Raw genomic sequence first — 15,675 nt, forward strand, 5'->3', positions numbered from 1 at the left:
GTGTGGGATGGGGGGGTGGAGTGGCTGTGTGGGGTGGGGAGGGGTGGGATGGGGGGGTGAGGTGGCTGTGTGAGGTGGGGAGGGGTGTGGGGTGGGGGTTGGGGTGGCTGTGTGGGGTGGGGAGGGGTGTGGGATGTGGGGGGTGGGGTGGCTGTGTGGGGTGGGGAGGGGTGTGGGATGGGGGGGTGGAGTGGCTGTGTGGGGTGGGGAGGGGTGTGGGATGGGGGGGTGGGGTGGCTGTGTGGGGTGGGGAGGGGTGTGGGATGGGGGGTTGAGGTGGCTGTGTGGGGTGGGGAGGGGTGTGGGATGGGGGGTGGGGTGGCTGTGTGGAGTGGGGAGGGGTGTGGGGTGGGGGGTGAGGTGGCTGTGTGGGGTGGGGAGGGTGTGGGGTGGGGGGTGGAGTGGCTGTGTGGGGTGGGGAGGAGTGTGGGGTGGGGGGGTGAGGTGGCTGTGTGGAGTGGGGAGGGGTGTGGGGTGGGGGGGTGAGGTGGCTGTGTGGGGTGGGGAGGGGTGTGGGGTGGGGGGTGTGGTGGCTGTGTGGGGTGGGGAGGGGTGTGGGATGGGGGGGTGAGGTGGCTGTGTGGGGTGGGGAGGGGTGTGGGAGTGGGGGGTGTGGTGGCTGTGTGGGGTGTGGGGTGGGGGGTGTGGTGGCTGTGTGGGGTGGGGAGGAGTGTGGGGTGGGGGTGTGGTGGCTGTGTGGGGTGGGGAGGGGTGTGGGATGGGGGCGTGGGGTAGCTGTGTGGGGTGTGGGTGGGGGGTGTGGTGGCTGTGTGGGGTGGGGAGGGGTGGGGGTGGTTGGGGAAAAATAAGTAAAAATAAATGAATAAATAAAAGTAAAAGTTGGATCAAAAAAGGGATAAAGATGGAGGAGAGAGTTTGTGGTCTGAATTTGTTGAACTCAGTGTTATGTCCGGAAGGCTGTAAAGGGCCTCGTCGGAAGATGAGGTGCTGTTCCTCCAGTTTGCGTTGGGTTTCACTGGAACAATGCAGCAGGCCAAGGACAGACATGTGGGCATGAGAGCAGTGTGGAGTGTTAAAATGACAAGTGACAGGGAGGCCTGGGTCATGCTTGCTGACTGAGTGAATGCAAACTGCAGGAACAGCACCTCACCTTCCGACTGGGCACTTTACAGCCTTCCGGACATAACACTGAGTTCAACAACTTCAGACCATGACCTCTCTCCTCCACCTTTACACATTTTTAATCCAACTGTTTTATTTTTATCTCTATTTATTTGTATTTATTTTATTTCTTATATATATTCCTATTTTTATCCTTTTTCCCCAACCACCCCATGGGGCCCACCTGTCGCTTGTTTCTAAGTTGTGCTTTCACAGGGCGCTGACCCTTGTTCCGCTATTAACGTCTCCCGCCATCTTACCTTTATGCCACTATCAGCACCTTCTTCATTCTTTACCACTAAAACTATCTGGTGTGATGCTCACAACTGTACACAAAACTCCAGCTGAGGCTGAAACAATGTTTTATACAGATTCAGCTTAACCTCTTTGCTTATCCACTCTGTACCTTTGTCTATAAAACTCAGGATCCGGAATGACTTTTTACTCACTTTCTCAACAGGAAATGAAATCAAAAAGTGCCAGAAATGCACAGCCAGTATCCGTGGAAAGAATGAGTGGTAGTTTGAAGGTGAACCTGACATTATATACCCTCCTTCCAGTTACCCGCTGACCTGCTCTATATTTTTGTTTTTATCCTTTTTAGTGTTGATACATTTTCAAACCCGCAGGCAGCTCACTCAACCCTCTTGCTCTGAGCTCTCTCAAGCTTCCTATCAGACCGCATTCCCTGAAAACCATACAGTGTAAAATCATGTCAAGAAACCAGCGACAGGAACGTAGGAAAAGGAGAAGGCATTTAGCCCTTCCAGCCTATTGTGCCATTTAATTAGATCATGGATGACCTGTATTCCAACTCGATCTATCCACCTTGTGCAATAACTCTTAGGCCAGGATTTTTCAGTCGGTGTGTGAGGGTCGGGCCCAACAGGCCGGTGCATAAACTGATGCGCGATGACTCCGGGCGTGCATCCCGACGACATCGCGCTGTCTAACGATGTTTCGTTCGGCGGGTGTGCGCCGGAGTTGGCTGTGCGCCCGCCGATAATTGATAGGCCTATTAAGGCCATTAACGAATTAATTAACGTCAAGTTAACGCTGCCCGTCCAACCTTACGGTTGGCGAAAAGGCCAAGCGGCCTTTAAGTTTTTTTAAGAAACCTCATCCACCAGCGGGATGAGGTTTCCTAAAGCTTATGAATTAAATAAAAAGTTTTCCTGAAAAATAAAAACATGTCGCATCTCATGTGAGACAGACACATGAGGGGACATGTTTCGTTAAATTTAATTTTATTTATTATTTTCAAAAGCGCTTCAATCTCTCCGACGCAGCTCCGTGCTCTTTCGTGTGCATGTGCGAAAGGCGCTGGCCCCGACTCTCCCAACTCCCCCCGCCCGCACAGGGAGCGCTAAGCATCACCGTTCGCGTATTACGCAGGTGGGCCTTGGTTGGCCTGCCCGCGTAAAATGGCGGCGCAGAGCCAATCGCGGGTGGCAGTCAGCTCCGTGACCACTCCCGCCGAGCCCACCCAACATGGGAAAAAATTCAGGCCTTAATACCCTATCCATCAATCCATTCATTCTTTCCACTGATACTGGCTGCATTTCTGGCATTTTTTGTTGTCAGCAATGTTCATTTTGAAATATTTAGCTGAACCCCGGTCTTAACTGTGTTTGGGGGAGAGAGCTCCAGATTTACACTCCCCTTTGTGTGAAGAAATGCTTCCTGACATCACCCCTGAGTGACCTGGCTCCAATTTTAAGGTTCTGTCTCCTTCTTCTGGACTCGCCCCACCAGGGGGAATAGTTTACCTCTAGCAAGTCCATTAGGAGGGAGATCTTGTGGCGCAGTGGGTAGTGTTCCTTCTTCTGAAGCTCTGGGTTCAAGTCCCACCCGAGGACTTGATGTCTAAGGAAGGTGGGTTCATAATATGGTTGAACAGCTTGAAAGCCAAGGTTGAGTATCAACTTGTAAACCCTTCCAACATGCAGCAAGAGCAGGCAGTAAGAGTAGGAGAGTTTCCTGGTCAGCCATGTGATGGAAAGGAAGTTGGAGTCTCTACCAATGCTCCAGACTACAACATATCAAAGTGTAGGTGGCCACAGCAACTCGGACTCCTGGGGCAAAATGTTCCCCCTGTCAGGGGGGGATATGTGGGTGTGGGTGGGCGGCCCTTCGATCAGCGCCTCTGATTGAGGGCGCACCGCCATTTTTCGTGGGCGGGCCAATTAAGACCTGCCGAGCGTGACATCCGCACGGATGCGCTGAGCACTCCCTGTGCGGGCGGGGGAGGGGGAATGGCAAATGCAGAAATGTGCTCCGATCTCCCGGAGACTAAGTGTTGCCTCAGGGAGATTGGTTCCCAAAGAGAAAAAATTATTCTTTGGATAATTTCATTAACCATCCATGTCCCCCTTGTGTGACAATGTCACATGAGATGGGGCATGGGCGTAACTTTAAGTAAAAGTGACTGTTAATTTTTTAATTCAGTCATGAAACCCCATCCCGCCCGTGGATGGGGTTTCGTGCTTTTCCAGGTGGCTTCCAGCGCTCCTGACCTGCCCGCCGACCTTAAGATTGGACGGGCGGGTCCACTAATTGCTTTAATCGATTTTTGAACGGTCTCAATAGGCCTTTGCCAGGTCGGCGGGCGCACAGCTGACTCAGCTGCACCCCTGCCAACCTGGAAATGCAAATGACACTGGGTGACATCGGGAGTTCTGCCAGACATCGTTCTGCATCGTTTTACACGTAGGTGAGCGGGCCCTTACCTCGCCACACGCCAACGGGAAAATTCTTGTCCCAGAGTGAAGTGGACACAACAATCCTTGAAAGTTAGAATTCTGATTCCAAGTTCTCCTGCATTTGTTCTCAGGGTATGGGTGATTCTAATGAGGCTGATAATTATTGAGCGTTCCTCCTCTTTTTTTAATATATAACATTTATTCTCAGGGTGGTAGTGCAGATGACAGGTTGGCATTTGTTGCCCATGCCTGATGGTCCTGAACTGAGTGACTTGCTAGCCCACTTCAGAGAGCAGCTTAAGCGTTAAACTCATTGCTGTGGGTCTGGAGTCACATGTAGACCAGCCCAGGTAAGGGCAGCAGATTTCCTTCCCTGAAGGACATTAGGGAACTTGTTGGCTTTTTATGACAATCCAGCAGTTTCATGGTCACTTTTACCGATAGCAGCTTTTTATTTCCAGATTTTTTAATTAAAACTGAATTGAAATTCTCAATCTGACAGGGCGGGATTTGAACTCTCATTACCTGGATGTTCCAAATCCAGTAGCATGACCATGGCAATATCGTACTCATTGCATAAAGAGTACAGTTAGGTGCCTTTGGAGAAAGGATTTGTGCAGCCGAGTGGTTTGTTTAGTCACTTCAGAAGGTTTTAAGAATCAGCGACATGAAAGCAAGTTGAGTCACCTTTTGGCCAGACCAGGCAGGAATGGCTGACTGCATGCACTGGTTTTTATATCATTCTGGCAGCTTGCATGGTGATTATTTGTTGTGCTATTCTACACATCACTAGATTTATTGAAATTGAGTTTCATAATTTGTCATTTTGAATTCACGACTTCCTGGATTGCTAGTACAGTATTACACAGCGCTATGTGATCTCATTCATACCTGTTGCTCTCAGTCTCTGACCTTGGCTCTTGATTTTACAGGAAAGTGTAGCATGCATTGGTGTCGGTGAATGACACACTGGAGCAGGTTATAAAATGTGAGCTGTTCTTCATAAGTACCATGCCGAGTGAGGTCGTTTAATTGACTTGTTGATCCCACTTATGGCAGCAATGCCCTGATCTGTGATTGCATAATTAGGATAAATATTTTTGTAGGCTAAGGTGATCTGGGCTATTTATTAAATCTCCTTTTCAAGTACTTTATTTTTAGGAACTGTTACCAAGTACATCAATTTGTGAACAGAACAAAAATAGAAAATATAGCCACATTTGGAGAAAGTAACCTTCACCTGTCACCAGCTAATTTTGCAAATCCATTTATGTTTGGAATAACATTGTGCAATTGGACAGATTAATTCTCTGGTTAGAATCTATTGTACACATGTTAATAATTTATCTCATAAGCTTTTAAGGTTAATAGTGGAGGTTAATTGTTGGTCTGTGCTGTAAAATTGGAATTGCAGCATATTTTGGGAGTTTTGGAATTAGTTTTGTGTTGTACTTGTAGCCAGTGAAGCTCAATTTTCTTTGAGTCTAAAGGAAATGAATTCAAAGCTTACTCCAGCTAAATACATACCCACACCAATGGAGTATTGAAGGAATGTTGCATTCATGGGTGCTACCATTTGGATGAGACATTAAATAGAGACAATGTCTCCTTGATCATGTAGATGAGCAAGTCCCTTCAGTTTATCTGGTTTCTCTTTCCATGTACAACCTATGAATCTTCCATCATTGTCTTTTGAATGACTTTGTTTCCACCACTGGTACCAGGTATTAATTCCTCTTTGTGTGAAAAAATATTAGTCTTCAACTTCCCTTTTGCTAGTTTGTATTCCAGTTATAAAGGAAAGGAGGTGGCCATTCAGCCCCTTGAACCTGTTCCACCACTCAATGAGATCATGACCGATCAATATCCTAATTCCACCCACCAGCCTTGGCTCAATATTTTTTATATCTTCACTTGCAAAAATCTATCCATCGCAGATTTTAAATTTTATGGGAAAGAGTTCCACACTCCTAACAGCCTTTGTCTCTCTCGAATGACCTGGATCTGATTTTAAGATTATGACCCCTTGTCCTACACTCCTCCACCATTGGAAAAGGTTTCTCTCTATCTCCCCTATCAATTCCTTTCAAATTCCTATAAACCTCAATGAAATCATTTCTTAACCTTCTATATTCCAGGGAATACAAACCCAGTTTATGTAATCTCTTCTCACACTCTACCCCTTGAAGTGCTGGGAACATGCTGGAGTCTCTGTGCTGCACTCCTTAAAAAGTCCCATTAATGTTAATATGTCCTTTCTAAGGTCCGGTGTTCAGAACTGTACAAAGTACTCCAAGTGAGGCTAACATTCCATTAGCCTTTTTGGTTATTTCTTGGACCTGGTTATTACATTTTATTGATCTCTGTACACAGATGTGTAAATCTCTTTGGATTGATACTATTCATAAATGTTTACAATTTGTACTGTATCTGTCCTTTCTTAGTCAAAAATGGATGACCTCACACTTAATCTGCTTTGAAATCCAGTTGCCAGAGTTTTACCCACTCACTTAACCTATCAATGTTTCATAATGTTATGCTCCCATCTACACCATTGTTACGACACAGCTGATGGTAAAGGCTGAGTTGCTCAAATCCCAGAGGGGAACTTGAAACAACTGCCAAAACCCATTTTTGCAATTTGTATGTTTAGAGATGCAGGCTTTGAATTCCATAGCAATAAGACCACCGAGTCTCAAGAGGTTTTTAATAAAACTAAGTTAAACATTTGTTAATACAAGAAAAATTGTAAGCACACACATATGTCTACAAAATGTCCACAGAATTACTGCTATAATAACTGCAAAAATCCCCTAGTTAATCTGACTCTCAGTTACACCCCTGTTAAGGCAACAGTAAATTTTATAGATTTAAAAAGCCCCCAGGCAAAGCACATTTGACCTTATGGATTCAAAATGAGGTTCCTTGCGGACACAGTTACAGGCGTAGAGGCTGGTTAGGTCTTAAATGCCTCTCACTTACACACACAAACTCCTTTCTGTTTATACCTAGCTTGTCCTTTGAATGCAGATTTTCCATTGTATCACCCCGCTTGTAACGTTACACCTCCTAACAATAATATTTTCACCCCACTAATTTTATTAGTAATATCAACACCTTGCTTGGCATCTCCCAACTAGGTGCAGGATTTTACTCCCATTCTCGAATGCTTTATTCAACAAATGCAAATGTACCCCCTTAACACCTACGTTTCCAAACTTCCCCATGTTTATCTACTTACCATTTCAAACCTACTTCTTTCTATACATTGAAGCACCCAGACTAGCTGGCTTCAATCCAATTAAGACACACACACATGGACAGACACCACTAAACTCTATTTATAAAAAAAAAATTCCAATACTATTAAAAGCATTAATATCTTCATGACACCACTTACTATACCACTAATCTTTGTGTCATCAGTAAACTTGGATAACTTATGTTGTCTAGGTTATTAATAAATGTGGTAAATTGTTGGGTCTCAGTAAAGATCCTTGTGGGACACCACTAGTTGCTTCCTTCCAATTCAAGTACATACCCATTATCCCTAATCTCTTTTTCCCAGGGTGGAAGAGTCAATTACTAGGGGACATAGATTTAAGGTGAGAGGAGAAAACTATAGAGGAGATGTGCGGGGCAAGTTTTTTACGTAGAGGGTAGTGAGTGTCTGGAATTCGCTGCCAGAGGAGGTGGTGGAAGCAGGTACGATAGTGGTGTTTAAGAGGCAGCTTGACAAATACATGAATAGGATGGGAATAGAGGGATACGGACCCCGGAAATGCAAAATGTTTTAGTTGACGGGCAATATGATCGGCGCAGGCTTGGAGGGCCGAAGGGCCTGTTCCTGTGCTGTACTTTTCTTTGTTCTTTGTTCTGTCTGACCAATCACTGTTCAATCACTTAACCAGGTCAATAATTTGCCTTCAGTTCCATCAACTTTAATTTTGGCTAGCAGTCTCTTATGTGGAATCTTACAGAATGCTTTTGATAGTCTATATAAACTGCATTCATAGATGTTCTCCTTTACACAGTAGGTAGCCCCCTTCCTCCGACAGTTCATTGTACTTCACCAATCTTATTGCACTATTTGAAGAGGAACAGAGGTCTACTGGGATCTTGGCCACGTTCAACGCTCAACCAGCACCATCAAAATTACGTTATCTAATCATTCATTCATCTGCCATTAGTAAGATGGGCGATAAATACTGGCCTAGCCGGCGACACCCACATCCCATGAATGAATAAAAGAATCTCATATTTAATGACGGAGCAGGCTCAAAGGACTGAATGACCTACCCGGGCTCCGATTCTCTACGAGCAGAATTTAGCCCTTGTCGGGCAGGCTCAGCAGGGGTGGGCGGGGCAGTCGGGAAGCTTTAATGGCCTTAACAGGCCTTTTAATTGTCAGCGGGTGTGCCCACTGATCGAAAGATCGCGCAGCTCCGTGTTGACGTTGGGACGCTCGCCTGACGTCAGCGTGTGTCATTTTACACTCGAGTGGGTCGGGCGTGCACCTGCTCACTGAGGTTAAAATGTTGCCTTATGTTTCAATTGACACTTTAAAACAGCCTGGTCTAACGGAAAATTCGACCTCTGTGTAACCTGGATGGTTCCTGCATTAATCTTGTAGTTTGTGATGATCTTCCCCTCACTGTTACTTGGGCTGCACCTCGGAGATTGGGCATCGAGAGTTTGGGCCTTGTTTCTCTTTCCTTGACTAGTTTGGCAGTGGGCTTGATGCTTATTAAACTCTCTCTGGTGATGATTAACAGGAATAGCTGCCAATTGTATACACCTCCATGTACTTTTAGACAAGCAATATTAAACAGGAAAATGAGAAGGAACTGCATCATGTAATCCCATCACACCCAAAGCATGTCACAACCAATCAGTTACTTCACAAATGCAATTATTATTTTATTGTAGGAGACACAGCAGCCAATTTGTACACAGCAAGGTCTGATGAGCAGCAAAAAGTTAATCTGTTCTTGCTGCCATTAATTGAGAAGGAAACTTTAGCTAGTCACTGAGAGAAATGTCTGTTTTTCGAGTAATGAAGATGAGGCATAGATTTGATACCTTAACCTAAAGGTGACTCTCCAAGGTTGCAGCAGGTTTGTCTATGTGTTCAAGTCCTGGACGAGGGCTTGAACTCTCATCCTCCTGTCTCAGATGTGAGTGCTAGTAATGGAGCTAAGCTGATAGTTAAGTGAGGGGTGTGGGGGGGAAATATGTGTTAAACCAGAAGGGATATTTCTTGGCCATCACTGAAGAATTCTGCAAGTCTATCTGAACAAATTTCATCATCAAGAATGCAGTAAAACTCAGTCAGAATTAATGTTGCATTTAATATCAGAGAAAGTTTATACCTTGGCTGAGTCCATCCCAATGGATAGTTCACAATCCTCAAACCCTGACCATCCCAGTCAGAAAGAAACCACAGGAACATGGCGAGTGCTAAAATGCACCAAAATAAGGAAGGAACAGCAGTGACATTTAACTCTGAGGAGACTAGTAACACATTTGGCGTCGGTCTAATTTCCTCATCTGCCAGAGTGCTAACTGCTCGAGCCCTGTGTGACAGTCATTCCACTCGGAGATGGATGAGTTTCATTGGGATTTATGTGCAATGTGTGGTGATAACGATGACTTAACGATGGCTATATCACTGAACATCCAAGTTAAGGTGAAAACTAGCTACCACAAAACTGTCAAACCATCCTTCACGATCCTGACTCTGCAAGTCTCTCGAACTGTTCAAATTGATAGTACAGGAAGAAAACCACCTTGTGAGATAGGAAAGTCTTTATAGACATTGTAATGAGGTTAATTGTTCAACTGTTCAGATCACGTGGGTTGCTAATGCTTTGTCACCTTGTTCCTTGTGAAAGAACCATGTACCAGGTCAGTCCTCACCTATCAGACTTCTGAAGCAATGAGGAACACCTGAACCTACTTAGAACCATCGATTCGTACAGCACAGAAGGAGCTTATTCAGCCTTTTGTTCCAATGCCGGCTCTTTGAAACTGAGATCCAATTAGTCCCACTTATCTGGTGTCAGCTGTGGCTCAGTCCATAGCACCCTCGCCTTTGACTCAGAGGGTTGTGGGTTCATGTCTCACTCCCGGAAACCAAGAACTGTGATTGTACTCGAAAGAGTTGCAATCTGTGACTGTTGATAACTTGAAAGAGTTTCACTGTTGATAACTCGAAAGAGTTTCCCTGCTCTTGAGGTGTCAGCTGTGGCTCAGTTCATAGCACCCTCGCCTTTGAATCAGAGGGTTGTGGGTTCATGTCCCACTCCCGGAAAAACCAAGAACTGTGATTGTACTCAAAAGAGTTGTCGTCCAATTCATGCATTAATTGCACGTGAGAGGCTGCAGTCCCCGTATTCGAGGTGTCAGCTGTGGCTCAGTTCATAGTACCCTCGCCTTTGAATCAGAGGGTTGTGGGTTCATGTCCCACTCCCGGAAACCAAGAACTGTGATGGTACTCAAAAGAGTTGCAATCTGTGACTGTTGATAACTCAAAAGAGTTTCACTGTTGATAACTCGAAAGAGTTTCCCTGCTCTTTCCCCATTGCCCTGCATTTTTTTTCCTTCACAAATATTTATCTCATTTTCTTTTGAAAGTTCATATTGAATTTGCTTCCACTGCCCTTTCAGGCAGCATGTTCCGGATCACAACTCACTTGATTAAAAAACTCTTCCTTAAATTTCATCTGGCATGTGATGTTCATTTCACCAGTTTATCCATGTCCTCCTGAAGCTTGTTATTATCCTCCTCACTGCTACTACATTTCCACGTTTTGTATTTATAAACTGCTTATCCTTGTTTACAAATCCCTCCATGGCCTCTTCCTTCACTATCTCTGTAATTTCCTACAGCCCTCAATGCTCCGATTTATCAGCATTCATCCAATTATGGCCTCTTTAAGTGTCTCCAGTTTTGATCAATGCACCATTGGTGGCCTTCACCTTCCTTGAAAGAAAGGAAAAAGGTCAACGCATCCTGGATTAAGCTAAGTCCTGGGCTTTTAGGATGGGAAAGAATCGGGGAGCTTGGCGGTTGGGTTGGGTGGGGTGGGGGTGGGGTAGGTTTTGGAGGCCAGGTATGGAGGCACAAAGGGCAGGGTGTGCCTCTGATGCGTACAGAGCCCGTAAAGATGCAACCCCCGCCCCCGCCCCCGCCCCCCCCACTTTCTTCCCACCTTTTCCACAAAGTTATTTGAAAAACGGCCTTCTGAATCTCACCCGCCTGCCCACGCCAAACATTTCATGGTGTGGGCAGTGCAATATTCTAGTCAGTTGGCTTGGTAATAGGATCAATTGCCCGTTAATTATTTCTTTAAAAATGGCAGGTGGGCTGCCGATTTTGGTGCGGCTCGGGGGGGTGTGGGAAAGCGGTGGGCTAGCCACCTGTCATATTTTACGTGTTCACTCCCCACCCCTCCCTTGCTGAAAACATGCCTGACAGAGGGGAAGACATAAAACCCAGCCCAGTGAACAGGGGAAGACCATCTCCTCTGGTTATGAAGTCAGTGATCAAGGGGTCATTAATTTAAAATTGTCACTATAGGAGTGAGGAGAGGGATTAATAGGTTGTTGGAGTTTGGATTGTTTTGGCACAGGGTATGTTTGAGACAGAGATCCTGACATCTTTTAAGAGAAACTTGGATAAATATTGCAAGCACAAGTGGATCCAGGGGAGAGAATCTCCCCCCTGTCGAGGGGGGTTGTACGGGGGTGGGCACGGATGGATGCGGACCCGATCGGCACCCCCGATCTGGTCCGCGCCGCCATTTTACATGGGCGGGCCAATTAAGGCCCACCCAGCGAGACGCGCACCCAGAAGCACTGTGCGCTCCCTGAGCAGGCAGGGGTGCGGGTTCCCTGAGTCGGGAGTGCGCTCTTTAGCACATGCATGCACGCGAAAGAGCACAGAAATCTCCCTGAGGCACAGCGGTGCCTCGGAGATAAGTTTTAAGTTTTAAAAGTTTTAATAAAGAAAAAAAATTAAGACATGTCCCCTCGTGTGACAGTGTCAGATGAGCTGGGACATGCCAATGAACTTTAATGAAAAAATGTATTTAATTTGCAAACCCTTCATGAAACCTCATCCCGCCCGTGGATGAGGTTCCATGAAAAACGTGAAGGCCGCCTGGGCTCTTCGCCTGCCCCCCCTCGCCAACCTTAAGGTTGGACAGGCAGCTTTCTCAATAGCCTTAATTAGTTAATTAATGGCCTTAACAGGCCTTTGACAGTTTCGCGGGCACACAGCCCAGTCGGCTGCGCGTCTGCCGAACTGAAAATTTAAGTGATGTCGGGACGTGTACCCAACGTCACCCCGCATCATTTTATGCCTTGGCGAGTGGGCCCCGCCCCCACTAATTGAGCCAAAAATTCTCCCCAGGGTCATGGGGAGATGGGATTGAGCGCTCCAGCAAAGAGCCGGCATTGACATGATGTCTAACTCATACTAACATCTTCTACGCTGTGAGTATGAGTTAGACAAATACTCTGGCATATTTCCTCCAAGATGGCATTTTACTGATCCGATCCTTCTCTCAGCTGTGAACACTTTCTCCTCCACATCCCGTTTTAAACAGGCACAGGAACTAACGTTAGATCCGATATTTGGTTTTCAACTTTAAGGAGATGTGACACACTGTGACAAGTTCCTCTACTGGAAACGGGATATTGTGTAAGGTATTGATTCCACTTGAACGCATCGCTCTCTCTCTTGTCCGATGTTATAAGGCCTTTGCAATGTGACCTGTGGACCACCTGTATTTAATGATCAGCTATTAACACAAGGTTCATCTTATTGGCCTGACACAGCTTCCGCGCTTACTGCGTTGGTCAAGAAGCCTCGCAACAATCATTAGAAGTTTTTGAACTGGAAAATTTTTGTTCAATGCTTTTGTTTAAAAAGTGAAAAGAAATAAACTTGCATTTGTATAGCACCTTTCACAACCTCCGCACACCCTAAGCATTTCACAGCCAATGAAGCACGTTTGAGGTGTAATCATCGTTGCAATGTAGGAAACAAGCCAATTGATTTATTCCATGCTTTACCCCATTCTATATCCTATTTTGTACCCCATCCTGTACCCCATTCTTACCCTGTTTTGTACCCCATGCTGTACCATCTGTTGTACTCCATTCTATACCCTGTTTTGTACTCCATTTATACCCCATTTGTACCCTGTTCTATACAGCATTCTGTATCCCATTTTGTACCATTTGTACCCCATTTGTACCCCATGTCATACCCCATTCTCTACCTCACTCTGTATGCTATTCTGTAGCCTGTTGTGTACTCCATTCTGTACTCTATTCTGTAAGCTCTCATCTCAATGAGAGCCACTGGGTTATCGCCAACAGGAGCCTAGCTGCACTTTATAAAGGTTGAGTAGATAAATTAATTGGAATGTTAAAACCAAGTCAAAACCTCATTAATATAAAGTAATGTGATAAATATAATGACACATTTAATAGAACTTTGCCTGTAATGATTAATTAAATTTCGTTGAACTGTGCTGTGCCTATAAAACAAGTTTTTTGGAAGTAATTTTTTGCCAATTAATGATAGCTATCACTTGGTGATACTTTGTCAGTGTGAGCTGTTTAACTCTGCTCCTGGTGATGCATGCATCAAACAGCTAAAAAATTGAAGGTTAAAATAAGTCCCAAACTAAAAAGGACGGGATGGGGTGTGTTCCGCTGGACGGGTTTGATGCAGCACCCATATTTACAGTGAGGCCTCCTTCGGCGAGTGTTGCACTATAATCACTCAACCGTCCATAAACTTGAACTCATCCAAAACTCTGCTGTCTGTCCACCTCAGATCCACATTGGCTCCTAATTGAGCAACACCCCCATTTTAAAATTCTAATCCTTGTTTTCAAACCCCTCCCTGATCTCACATTTCCCTATCCCTGTATAGTCCTTCAGCCCCACAACTCTCTGAAATATCTGCATTCCTCCAATTCTGACCCCTTGACCATCCACAGTTTTAATTATCCCAACATTGGTGTCAGTGCTTCAGCTGCCTGGGCCCTAACCTCTGGAATTCCCTCAGCAAACCTCTCCATCTCGATTCCTCCTTTAAGATGCTCCTTAAAATCTTCTACTTTGAGCAAGCTTTTGGCAATCTGTCCCGCCTCATGTGCCTCACTGTCAAATTTTGTTTGCTAACACTCTGTGAAGCATCTTAGATCATTTTAATATGTTCAAGGTGCTATATAAATGCAAATTTTGTTGTTGTTGTTTGAGAACATTCACCCATTTGCAAAAAGAAATTGAACTGTCCCCATTCATTCTGAAATTGCTATTTCTTGCTCCATTTGCTGCCTGTTACAGATCCTGCAACAGTCACCAAAGATGTGAAGAGACAACATATTTTAGACAGTGGTCCAACAACACAGGACACCTGGGCTAAGGTAACAGAGAGGGAGATTTCAGACCAGCAAGTTAAGTGTTGATGTGCGAGTAACTCTCTGCCTCATTGGACAACTGATGTATTTGAAAAATTTAGAATGATACAGTAGGGAAGGAGGCCATTTGGCCCATTGTGGCTGTGCCAGCTTTTTGATTTAGCTACTGAATTAGCCCCACACTCCCGGTCCTTTCCCAAAGCCCTGTAAATGCTTCTCCTTGAAGTATTTATCCAATTCCGCTTTTGCAAGTTTTTTTTTTTTATTCATTCACGGGATGTGGGCTTCGCTGGCTGGGCCAGCATTTATTGCCCATCCCTAGTTGCCCTTGAGAAGGTGGTGGTGAGCTGTCTTCTTGAACCACTGCAGTCCATGTGGTGTAGGTACATCCACCCACAGTGCTGTTAGGGAGGGAGTTCCAGGATTTTGACCCAGCGACAGTGGCAATGGCGATATATTTCCAAGTCTGGATGGTTAGTGGCTTGGAGAGGAACTTCCAGGTGGTGGTGTTCCCATGTATCTGCTGCCCTTGTCCTTCTAGATGGTAATGGCTGTGGGTTTGGAAGGTGCTGTGTAAGGAACCTTGGTGAATTCCTGCAGTGCATCTTGTAGCTGGTACACACTGCTGCAACTGTGCGTTGGTGGTGGAGGGAGTGAATGTTTGTGGATGTGGTGCCAATCAAGCGGGCTACTTTGTCCTGGACGTTGTCAAGCCTCTTGAGTGTTGTGGGAGCTGCACTCATCCAGGCAAGTGGGGAGTATTCCATCACACTCCTATCTTGTGCTCTGTAGATGGTGGACAGGCTTTGGGGAGTCAGGAGGTGAGTTATCCATTGCACGATTCCTAGCCTCTAACCTGCCCTTGTAGCTCAGTTTCTGGTCAATGGTAGGCCCAGGATGTTGATAGTGGGAAATTCAGTGATGGTAATGCTAGGAGCATCAGAGATGGTTAGATTCTCTCTTATTGGAGATGTTCATTGCCTGGCACTTGTGTGGTGTGAATGTTACTTGCCATTTGTCAGCTCAAGCCTGGATATTGTTCAGGTCTTGCTGCATTTGGACATGGACTGCTTCAGTATCTGAGGAGTCGCAAATGGTGCTGAACATTGTACAATCATCAGCGAACATCCCTATTTCTGACCTTATGATGGAAGGAAGGTCACTGATGGAAGTAGCTGAAGATGATTGGGCCGAAGACACTACCCTGAGGAACTCCTGCACTGATGCCCTGGAGCTGAGGTGTCTGACCCCAAACAACCACAATCATCTTCCTTTGTGCTAGGTATGACTCCAACCAGCAGAGAGATTGCCCCCGATTCCCATTTACTCCAGTTTTACTAGGGCTCCTTGATGCCACACTCAGTCAAATGCTGCCTTGATGTCAAGGGCAGCCACCCTCACCTAACCTC

General features: G+C 45.7%; 1 protein-coding gene across 3 annotated transcripts in view; it reads left to right on the forward strand.

The window, feature by feature from the left end:
• fgf13a (fibroblast growth factor 13a) overlaps positions 1 to 15,675 on the forward strand; it is a 629,879-nt gene that overhangs the window by 144,635 nt on the left and 469,569 nt on the right. The window contains exon 2 of one of the 3 annotated variants that reach the window (XM_078547713.1): positions 14,193 to 14,266. The exons of the other annotated variants lie outside the window; for them this stretch is intronic. Coding sequence (XP_078403839.1) covers positions 14,193 to 14,266 — 74 coding nt within the window. The remainder of the gene's footprint in view (positions 1 to 14,192; positions 14,267 to 15,675) is intronic. 3 annotated transcript variants of the gene reach the window in all.

This window comes from Cetorhinus maximus, chromosome 8, assembly GCF_964194155.1.
Source record: "Cetorhinus maximus chromosome 8, sCetMax3.hap1.1, whole genome shotgun sequence".
Taxonomy (NCBI): domain Eukaryota; kingdom Metazoa; phylum Chordata; class Chondrichthyes; order Lamniformes; family Cetorhinidae; genus Cetorhinus; species Cetorhinus maximus.